We start from the raw sequence: 11,914 nt of genomic DNA, 5'->3' as shown, positions 1-11,914 counted from the left end.
TAGTTTTGGAGGCCAGAATGGCAGGCATCCCCTGAGTTCCTCCCCTCTGAGCTCAGGGAACCCATTTCAGATCACAGCCCTCCACGCAGCACTCTTGATCTCGACTTTCTTCAAAGCAAGGGGGAAGTGTGCTGGGTTCACTGGAGGCCACGGGAAGGAGGCACAAAACAGATCCAATTCAGCATCCTGTCTTCAGAGACCTCTCATTCCCTTCCTCTACATGATGCCAAGGGACTTGGGCCCTGTGGTTCCATTTCAGGTGGACCAGCATTTGACCCAAGTTTGCTTTAGCCAAATCCATGAATTAATTGCTAGAGCCAGACCCGTTCCTGGAGCTAGCACAGAGAAGGCTGATCGCTGGTTAGTGCATCCATACTAAGAAGATCAGCCTGGTCCAAACTTACATCTTCCCCCTGCCTGACGAAGCACCATGGAAATCCATTTCCACAAGATTCCCCCAATTTCTAATGGTATCAGTTAACAACTTCTGCAATTCTGTATGGCCCCAAGATTCTTTTCTACCCAGAGTTTACTCTTCAGCCTCCAGGCCAAACTGGTCCCACTTTCCAGCTTAGCAGCCTGGAGGGGTGGGGCAAGCAGGAAGTTGTGCACTTTCTTTCTCCTAGAGGACATTGTGAACTGTTGGAAACAGTGTTTTAGAGAGCCTTGGGTCTCTCCTGCGTGCGCTCACTTGGCACTTCTTTATTGACGCCCAACTTTTCAGAAGTGCACCATGGCTGTGAACTCAGCAACCTGCATGCTCAGCTGTGAGCTCTAGTACCTGGAGAACTGGGCCCTATTGTGAGTCATAAGAGATTCTTACACCATGGTCACAGAAATGATTTACATTTCCTTTCATGTTAAAAATAATAATATTTGATCTCGCTTAGTTGACTCTCCGTTTATATTATTCTATACAGTTAGAAACACTCCATCACACAAGCTGGGCACCCTTCACTTCCTTAAAATTGAACTGTGACCCATGCTACCTCTCCTTGGAAACCAGACCCTGTGGTCAAATGCTAAAGGTCATACAAGAAATCGTTGGTTATCATTACATCCCCCAGTCACTGGCTTCCCAGGGTAGAGCAGGAGCAACAACCTCAGTGTTTTGCCCCATGACAGCCCAATAGCTTTGAAAACCCCACATTTCCTGGAAGACATGTTACCTACAACTCAACTCTAGGTCCAGTTTCTAATATCAGGAACATTGGTTGCAAACAACCAAGTGACCGCATTGGATAGATACTGGAGAGGAGTAAAGTATTAGCCAGCCAGGCTTTGAGAAGGTACCGGTGAGGGCAACACAAAGATAGAGGCAGAAGCCATGAATCGTCTCTTGAGGGCAGTGTAATTACCATGGCTGGGTGACAAACACCTTCATTATATGGATCACTCTGCTCAATCTAAAAATTCCTTAAGACTGAGTCTAAATGGCTTGTTTGGATCACATGCCCTCAAATGGCCTGGGGGAGGGATGGGAGGGCCTACCACAGACAGTCTCCCCAGACACTGCTGGAGAATAGTTCCCTAAGGAAAAGGGGGATATTTTTATTAAAATAAGGGAAAGAGATCCTGAAGTGGCAAAACCAACAAATATCTTTCACAATACCACTGTGTGAGAACGGCAGCCAGGTGGCTCCTCTCAGTAACGGCAAACCAAGGACAAGAGAGACAGGAAGACAGACCTCTGTGGGAGACAACAAGGCTACCAATAGTCCAATCACACATGGTGCAGCGCCTCTGCCAGAGAACTCCTTCCCAGTCCTGATTTGAAAAATCAATAGTTAGGCCAGGCGCCGTGGCACTCTACAATTTATAAAGTATTTCCATGTCCATTATTTCATACACTGTGTGTACTGAGGATTGAACCCAGGAGCACTCTACCACTGAGCTATATTCCCTGCCCTTTTAAAATTTTGAGATGCCATCTCATTAAGTTACCAAAGCTGGCCTCAAACTTTCGATCCTCCTTCCTGAGCCTCCAGAGTAGCTGGGATTACTAGCATGTGCACTGAGTCTGGCTTCATATACTTCTTACAATAACCCTGCAAGACAACTACAACAATAATAAAATAGTATCATCAGCCTGGGGCTGTAGTTCAGAGGTGGAGCGCTTGCCCCTCACATGTGAGCCACTGGGTTCGATACTTAGCACCACATACAAATAAATAAAGATATTATGTTCATCTACAACAACAAAAACAAAAAACAAACCTGTATCATCATTACTGGACAGATAAGAAAACTAAGGCCAACAATTAAAAAAGAGTGGATCAGGGTTTCAAACTCTAGCTTCCTAACACTGGATTACACTCATGTGGCACACACACCTGTCATTCCTTTGGTTGGCAAGCTTAACTCCTTGGGCATTGCTGAAGGTAGTAGCTTTAAGGTGTGGATCCTGAAATGAGGTTGGGAAGGAATCGTTCAGTTACAAGTGATAGAAACCCAACAAAGTGGTTGGGCTTCTTTGCCTTTCTGAGCCTCAGATTCTTGTTTCTTAGAGTATTAATGTCAAGTTTAAGTGAAATAACATAAAAATACCTGGCATCATGCTAAATATAAGTATGTGTGTATGAGTTTCTCTCTCTCTCTCTCACACACACACACACACAGGGGATTGAACCCAGGGGCACTTAATCACTGAGCACATCCCCAACCCTTTTTATATTTTATTTTGAGACAGGGTCTTGTGGCCTTGATAAATTACTAAGGCTGACTTTGAATTCAAGGTCCTCCTGCTCAGCCTCCTGAGCCCCTGCAATTACAGGTGTGTGCCACTGTGCCCAGCTTAAATACTAAATATCAAAACCTCTATCAGAGGTCTTGTTTCCCAGAGACAAGGAAAGCGACTCTGAGCAGAGGGCACTGGGGAAGAAGGTCGTCTGCTTATCTGCAGTTGCAAATTGAACTCACTCTTGTTCTTAAGGTCATAGATGTCTCAGAATGAACACTGGGTCCAGAAGCCTGAGTGTGAGTGGAGAATTCATGCTGCCAAAGCTTGGAACTTGGATGCATCGTGTGCCAAAGCGACTGAGATAAATGCTGCTGGCCTAAGAGCAGCTACCATAGGCCTAGGTAGTTTTCCATCCATAACCTTGGAGGCGTGCAGAGAGTCCAGTGCAGTAAAGATTTGTTTATTTAAGTATAAAATGCATAAGGGGGGGGAGAAGCACAGATCTAAAGAGATCACCTCGATATATTTTCTCACTGTGAGCACACCCATGTAGCAAGCACCCAGATAATCAGAAGTTGGCCAGCACCCTAGAAGCCCATGTCCTCTCACCCAGTCACCACCCCATAATTACCAAGTTAAGCTTGTCCTGAGTTCTAGCATCATAGGTTTCCTTGGTTTTGAATTTTATATAAATAGAACTGTACAGTCTATATTCCTTTGTGTCTGGCTTTATGTAGTTAAATATACATAGAATTTATTATTTTACCCATATTAAGCATATAATTCAGTGGCATTAAGTGTATTCATGCTATGCAACCCACATCCACCTCCAGAACTTTTTTTGAATATATTTTTTAGTTATAGATGGACATAATACCTTTATTTTATTTTTTATGTGGTGCTGAGGCTAGAACCCAGTGCCTCACACATGCTAGGCGAGTGCTCTACCACTGAGCCACAACCCTAGCCCCTCTCCAAAACTTTTTAAAAAATTTAAGTTTTCCAATCTGGAACTCTACCCATTTAACACTGCAACTCCCACTCCTCCCTCCCCCAGCAACCTCCATTCTGCTTCCCATCTCTCTGAACCTGACTACTCTGGTCAGCTTGTATAAGTGGAATCAGATATGTGTCCTTTTGTGACTGGTTTAATTCCCTTAGCATGCCTTTAAGGTTTAGCTGTGTTGTAGCATGTGTCAGAACATTTTTCCCTTTTAAGAACTGAGTAATATTCCACTATATGTAAATACAATATTTTGTTAATTCATCTGTCAGTGGACATGTCTGGCTAATTTCTAATGTTCGAGAGATTCAGTCATTGTTGAATATAGTGAGAGATTGACTGTACATGTGGACGATGGCCAGACCACATATAAAAGAAGACCTCTGATCTACAACCTGCAGCAGCCTGCTCAGGAAATGCATCCAGTATCACGACCAACAGCCCAGGAGGCCAGATTGCTGTCTCTGGTGACAATTTAAGAAACTAAACAGCAACTTCTCTAATAACTGTCAGTTATTAATCAAACATCCAGTATTTGATTAATAACTGACAGATTCTCTAATTTCAGTCCCCACTTCCAATTTATAACCAACCAGAGGAAATCATATGTGCCCCTCACCAGTCACACAGAGCTTCCTGCTTCTAGGTAGCCTGCCTGCAGCTTTCCCATGCCGACAGCCTGTGATCAGGACACACCTGGCACCTTCCCTTTGCCCACTATGGTTTTCCCACTCCTCTGCCTGCCTTTGAGTCTCTGCCAAAATACAAGTAACAGTGGCTGACTCCCTTGATATAGCAGGCTCAGAAAAAAATAGCCTTTGCTTTCTCATTTGGTTGTCTTTGCTCATTGCCACAGTAGCTACGTTAGTTAGCTCATTCTCAGTGTTCTTCCTCAGTGTTGTGTCTGTATTTATGTAATTTATCCACTGTTGTCACTGGGCATCCGGAGGGTTTCCAGGACGGCATGCTTGTCTGTGTCGTTCTGTAAAAGTAAATGCCCGTTTCCATTGGGGAATTACCTCGGGAGGAACTTCGGGGTCCCAGGTGTGCTTACCAGTGTGCAGAGTTTGGCTGCTCCACATCTCACCAACGCAGGAATTTCTATCATTTCCATTTTGGCTGTTAGGACAGGTGTGTAGTGATAGCAGTATAACAGTATAGTTTTAATTTACAGGTTCCAGCTGGGTGCAGTACCACACGACTATAATCCCAGTGACTAAGGCGGATAAGGCAGGGGAGTCACAAGTCTGAGGCCAGTCTCAACAGACCCTATCTTATTTAAAAAAAAAAATACTGGGGATGTACTTCAGTGGTAAAGCATCCCTGGTTCAATCCTCAGTACCAAAAAACGAAACAACCCCCCCCCCCAAAAAAAAAAAAAAACATGTTCCTGATGCTTAAGGTTAAACCTATCTCATACAGTTTTTGTTTTGCACTCCTGGGGATTTATACCCAGGGCCCTGCACATAGTAGGCAAGTTCTCTTTCCCCTAAGCTATCCCCAGCCCAAGACATACTTTTAAAAGTATGATCTGATCAAGCCAGTCCTTGCTTACAACCCTCTAAAGTCTTTCCTCCTCGTGGGGAGTAACCCACACCCCTTCCCACGACCACCTTGACACCCTTCACCTACCTCATACACATGGTCCCAGCGAGAGTGACCATCCTTCCATTCTCCCAACAAGTAAACTTTTGTCCTTGCCTCAGGACCTTTGCTCTCGCCTTTCCCTTGGCCCAGAATGCTCATTTTTCAGTTCTCCCACCTGTGCTGGTTCCTTTCTTAATTTTTAAATATATATATTATATACATAATAAATATATATATATATTAAATAAATATATTTTTAATAAATATATATTTTTCAATTGTAGATGGACACAATGCCTTTGTTTAGTTTTTTTTTCTTTTTTTTTTAACGAGGAGCTGGGGATCGAACCCAGTGCCTCACGCATCCTAGGCAAGCACTCTATCACTGAGCCACAACCCCAGCCCCCTCCTTCTTATCTTTTAGGTCTCACTTGAAGTACCATCTCTCACAGGCCTGCCCAGATCACTCTATGTAAAGCTCTCTCCCTACACATATGTGCACACACACATTACTCTCAATCCTACCCCCATCTCTCTTTTTTTTTTTTAATAATTATAGCATATTATTTTCTTTTTTTTTTTAACATTTATTTCTTTTAGTTTTCGGCGGACACAACATCTTTGTTTGTATGTGGTGCTGAGGATGGAACCCGGGCCGCACGCATGCCAGGCGAGCACACTACTGCTTGAGCCACATCCTCAGCCCGCATATTATTTTCTTCAGTTATCACTATTTGTTTACATTACGTAGAATCTCTGTGACTATGAAAGTTACAGTCCTAAACCAATGTTGCTGTGTTTTCTTGCACTAGTGACTCGAAAATCACAAGCATCGTTGCCTTTGATGATATAACTTTCTTGAAATGGAGAACAACTCTGGGCAAAGCTCCAAATAAAAGGAATTACAAGTGTCTTCATTTCTACGTAGTTCTTGGAAAATTAGCAGTAAGATCACATAAAATGTACTTTTTTAGTTGCAAATGAGTCTCAAATGTTTATTAACAAGTTGTGTAGAACTGTCCCAGGATGCACTACTGTAGGACACCCCACCAACCTGCCTCTGCCCATTTTAAATGTTGGCAGGGCCCTTCGATTGTTAGTCAAAAACACACCCAAGATGACAGTACTGCAAGAATAAGGTGAAGTAATCTCAAAGGCTCTGCATCGTGTCTGTCATGTAATAAATGCTTAATCAGTGTTAATTTACTTCATCCCTCCTCTCCTTCTGTTTGTAGATTCTCAATCTGACCAACAGAGAATATTTGTCATCAACCCTGGTGACAGTAAGGAAAGTACACTGAATATTTCAAGGAGTGAGGTGAGTAAATTGGGCAACAATAAACACACCATTACCCCACTCCAGGAGAAGCTGGCGGAGGAGCATGATGACATTACGCAGACTATGCAATTATTTTATTAAATACCACAGAGCAATGTGACTCGAGAGACCTGCTTACTTTTCAGTGTGGCTCTGTTCCTCCATGTTGCCAGGTAGGTTTTTAACACTAGGAGAATCCAAGGTCAGGCTGGGAATTATTCCTGGATAAGGACGGGCCATGAGAGGCCAGGACCCTGCCGCTCTACTCTGAATGCTGGGCTGTGCCTGGGGTGGCATGCAACAGCAGATGAGGATGCAACCACAGCAGTTCTTTTGTGTGGTTCTGTGCTCGACTGCCTCTCCAGTTGCTCTGCAAGAACTGCGTTTTGTTCATCTTTACATCCCTGACAACTCAGTCCTTGGCACACAGTAAGTGCCCAATCAAAGTCACCTACCTCTCCCAACTCTGGATCTCAGAATCTACACCCAACAGAGTCAGTGTCACGAGGATTTACAACTCCATTATGCAGGCATGTGTGGAGGATCTCATTTTTAATAATAGGACAGTCTGTGGTCCAAAGGACAGTTTATTTAAAACAAGATGTCAGAAGAAGGAAGGTTGGAGAACAACAATTCTAACATAAAAGCACATAGTAAGCATCTCAAATTTAAAAAAACCAAAAGGGAGGGGCAGTGGAGAAAACTATGTCTCATACATATACAAACTGCTGACCTCAACTGATTATTTACATCCAAACCTTACAAAATAGCATCTCAAGTCAGCACTTAAGCCGGTGTTATTAGTTTATGTTACAAAAAAATTAAAGCTACAAACTTCACATTTTAAAATTGTATATCAGCAACAGCATTTAAGCCTCTTTTCCCCCCAAGTTGGTCCAAATGCAAGCTGGTGGAAGAGATTTTTTCCCCCCAAACTCGAATCAGAATGTGAATTCCAAAGACAATGAATACCCGATGAAACCATAAACACAGTGCTTAAGAGAGGGTGGGGTGGGGTGGTAGTGGGGTGAGGGTTGTGAAGTGGGCAGGAACAATTTCCTCATGAATAAGGAGCTGTGATCTTCAGAGGCAACATGGTATGTTAGAAAGGGCACTAGATCAAGAGGCAGAGGACCTGGGTTTGAATCCTGGCTCTGCTATTTTCCAGTAACATGAACTTGAGCAACAGACTTTACCTTTTAGCCTGTTTCCTCATCTGTAAAAAAGGGACAGTAATACCCATCTCTCTCTCAAAGTTATTAAGTTTTAGAAAATGGCCGTTAAGATAATCTATTTCTTCTTGAGTGAACTTTAGCACTTTGTATTTTTCTAGGAATTTGTCTGTTTCATGTTAGTTATTGAATTTATTAGTGTAAAATTGTTCATAATATTCTGTAATTATCAGTTCTTTAAAATTTGTAGGTTATACAGGAATGATGCCATCTCATTCCTGACAGTAGCAGGGCTCCTGAGTTTTAAATCATATAATACATTTCTGGCATCTGTAAGTGCTAAATAAATGTTTTCTTGATTACAGTCTATAGTTTTGAGGAGTCAAGATTATACTTCTTAAACTGCTTCAGATTTCTGGTTCATTCATTCTTTCTATTGACCTACCTACCTATCTAATGTCCATCAGTCCATATGTGCACCCACCCACCAACCCTCTTCTCAACCCCAGCCAGCCAAATCTTATCTACTCAAATGGTGGTTAGGGACAGGGATAAGGGAGAAATAAAAATAGAAATATGTTTCAAATGTACTAATGGCAAAACAGTTAAGATATTTCTAAAGAATATGAGATATTTTAAAGATGCAATTAGGTGAAGGGCTCATGGTTTTTCTGAAGCTTGAGTTGCAAATATTGAAGCTCAATGAAAGCAAGCTTAAGTGTTTTCAATTTAGTATTCAAGGAAAAAATGACTAGGACTTGCTGCTGTGCTCCTGTCAGGAGAAAACAAACACACCAGGAAATTACTCTGGTCTAAAACATACTGTCCAAAGAGGACTTTGCTGGCCAGCAAGCTGGGTGCCCACGTGTTACTTGAAACAAACTTCAGATCAAGGTTCATGGCCCAAGAATATTTATGAGAAAAAACTGAGCTTTCCTTTTCTGGAATTTTGTTTAGTAAAGGAAAAAACAGGCTTTCTCCTGTCTAACCAACACCAAAGTTCTTTGTTTAAGGGGCAAAAAGATCAAGATAGAAGTGTTAATAAACACAGTATTTTGGATTTTAAAACTTACTTGGCTGGCAGACTTGACTTTGAGTTCAGCTGTTTTCCAAACTAAAAATGCCACTTAGTCTGTGTAAAACATGGTCACTTCATTTTAAACAGACTCATGAGTTTGCCTTTCTCTGTAAATATTAGTACTGTAGTAATGCTATGAATCCTGATTCTGCCACTTACTAGCTGTATTACTAATGGGAAGGAATCTTCACAAAACCATTTCTTCATCTATGAAATGGAGACAAAGTACGTCATCCATGGGATTATTGTGAAATTTGGAACTTAATTAATCTAGTTCTGTGCCTGGCCTATGATAGGTGGTCAACAAATACAATTCCAGCAAGATCTTCAAATTGCCCTCTATTTTTCTACTTCTGCCACACTGCTGCTGCACTGGCCACGCCCTGAAGACCAACTGTCTCTTGCAATTTTTAAAACTTGCTTTAAGTGCAAATAACAGAAGCTGGTCACAGAGGAAGAATGTTCTCTGCCTTTCCATCGATTCGCAGGTCCAAGGAGCAAAAGCAATTATGGAGTCAAATTACAGTATCCTTAGGTGCAACCCAGTCATGGCTTCCATGAGGGAAGAAGAGATATTAGAAGACAAAAAGATTGTCTTTCTTAATTTTCTTATCTTTGCTGTGTGAGTAAATGTGGCTTTGAGCTAACTTTACTGGACTGCTCCACACTGTCTTTTGAAAAGCCCTCTGATCTGCTCCGGGCCCTAAATCTGCCTTCATGGGTGCTGGTCTGCTACTGGCAGATGGTGCAGAGCTCATGCACTTGTTGAAACTGAATGAGGAATGGCTTCATATCCAGGTTACCTACTAAAGAGGCAAGGCAAGAGCAAGTTTCTGTCAACATGATTCCCTTAATCAAAACTGACACAAGTCTCTTTCCTCAGGGAAAGGGCTGCTCAGTTCAGTGGCCCAGGAGGGGAGTCCTGAGTTCCAATTCCTTCTCTTACTCTAACTTGGGCTGTGATATTGGCCACGTCACTTCCCTCTCAAAGCCTCAGTTTTCCCATCTACACAACAAAGTGTCAGACTAGATGATTTCTATGGTTCCTTCCAACTCTGGCATTTTATGTGTGTGGCTTGAGCCTCCTGAAAAACAAATTTTAATCTGGTATTCATTTATCTTTTTTAGACCCCTTACAGTAAAAGAAAATAGTCACATATTTGAATGTGGATCATAAAAGCAAGCAATGCCCTCTATTCCTCTCTATAAGGAATGCAGAGCAAAACATCACATATGTGATTTTTCACATGAACAATGAGAACTTCGAAAGCCCTTTCCCTTTGTGAACTGAATACATCCCTATGTTCACTAAGAATTCTGGTAGGCCTGTCCCTTCACTGGATCACGTCTCCTCTTAAGGCACTGGGCAGTATCTGTGATGTGACTTAGGCAGTTGGGAGAGTGGAGATGGATGAAAGGCGTTGAAACAGCAAAGGCCGATTTGCAAAGAAGGTGTCAGGCTTCTCCTGGGACTCAGAGAGCAAACACAAATCCTCAAGGCTTCCCTGGACACCACCAACAGCCCCAGAAGCCAGTGATGCCCGCTCAAGGCTGCAACCATGGTGCAAGCACCACCCCAAGCCTAATTTTTAAATGCAGTCCTGCAAAGGAGAAGGCTGGCTCTTGGGATTCGCTAATCCCCTTACAGCCTCCTAGAGTCCTCTGTCCTCATGTTCCACAGTACCATAATCTTACAGAAAAGATGCAAAACTGTTCAAAACTGTACCTGTACAGAGATGCCACCACATTGAGTGGGGAATCTTTATAATTTATATATATATATATATGCATATTTATATGTTTTTAAAAAGTCTTCTAGAAAGAACAATCAAAAGCTATTTGGAGAAGAAAAACAAAAAGACAATGTAAAACTTTCCCAGCTATTACTCAACTAGGAGTCTCTGGTTTCTAGGGTTTAAAACTCTGAGTTAAAAGCGCCAATACAAATCCTTTTAAATAATATACCTGACCAATGTAAATGCACTCATCAAGATGGCACAATGACTGTCAAGGTAGCCCTTCCCACTGGCGCACATTCCTGAGTTCACAAAGGTGCTGTGGAGAAATGACAGAGCAGAAGTGCTGGCTAACAAATGTGAGATGAGGATCCGAAGTTCACAAAGACCTGGGTACGGCCTCACTTAGAAGTTTTGTTGCCGCCTCTTCTTAGCCTCAATGGCATCCAAGATTGGCTGCCGTTTGGACTGATACTTTTGCCGAATCTCTTCGATCTCCTGCTCCATCATGGGGTCAAGGGCCAAGAGCCTCTTCTGAAGGTCCTCCACTGTCCAACTCTTAAGCTAAAAAAGAAGTGAAAAATACTGTCACGACAAAGCCTAGGCCTATGGCAGGATGGCAGAGAAATTCAGCTTTCCCAGAAGAAAGGGAGATTGGAGAATACTGTGGCCAGCATAGGATGCTCGACAGGGATAACTGATTCTACCGAATGGCATGCCACAAAGCTGTTCTGGGACAATTTATCCTTGGAAAGGTACTAATCTTTTTTATTCAATGTGTCCTGACCAGAAACTCAGTGAACAGTACTTTCATCTTCCCTATCCTTTAAATTAGTGAAATATACATTTGCTTGTTAGGGCATTACAATTACAGAAACATGCTGCTACTATTGTGTGAAATAATGGCTGCCTTCAGTTCTTGTTGGTCCTGTGAAAGGAGCATCTAGCCAGTGCCTGTCTCTCTTTCTTGGTCCACACCCCAGAGGATGGTGCTGACTGAGGTAGGATGCTCTCCCCTAACCGCTGCCTTCCCACAGTGTCTTGGCACTGTACACTAATCACCACTAACATTTACTGAGGGCTAAGTAGATGCCAGGCACTCTTCTGAGTGCTACATTTGGATCATCTACATAGGACTCTTGAGCATATAGTCTTTGGGTAAGGGGTTGGAAAAAACCTGAGACCAAATTTCCATCCAAAGGAATAAAAAGACTTGATATATAAATTAATAATGGCTAGCACTTTAATATTGCTTTCTATATGCCAGGCACTAAGTGCTCACATGCATTGATTCATTTAACCCTTGTAACAAATGATATGAGAACATTATCATCCCATGT

The 11,914-nt window shown here is 42.4% G+C and overlaps 1 protein-coding gene across 2 annotated transcripts in view; it reads right to left on the bottom strand.

The window, feature by feature from the left end:
• Positions 1-11,914, bottom strand: part of STK4 (serine/threonine kinase 4) — a 153,011-nt gene that overhangs the window by 40,376 nt on the left and 100,721 nt on the right. Inside the window, exon 11 of one of the 2 annotated variants that reach the window (XM_081290379.1) lies at positions 6,615-11,138. The exons of the other annotated variant lie outside the window; for it this stretch is intronic. Coding sequence (XP_081146505.1) covers positions 10,980-11,138 — 159 coding nt within the window. The 3' untranslated portion in view covers positions 6,615-10,979. Of the gene's footprint in view, positions 1-6,614; positions 11,139-11,914 lie in introns of those variants that run through there. 2 annotated transcript variants of the gene reach the window in all.

The sequence above is a fragment of the Spermophilus citellus genome (genome assembly GCF_964194105.1).
Source record: "Spermophilus citellus genome assembly, chromosome: 4".
Lineage (NCBI taxonomy): Eukaryota > Metazoa > Chordata > Mammalia > Rodentia > Sciuridae > Spermophilus > Spermophilus citellus.
Note: the sequence above shows the minus strand (reverse complement) of the source record. Positions and strands in the feature narration are given on the sequence as shown.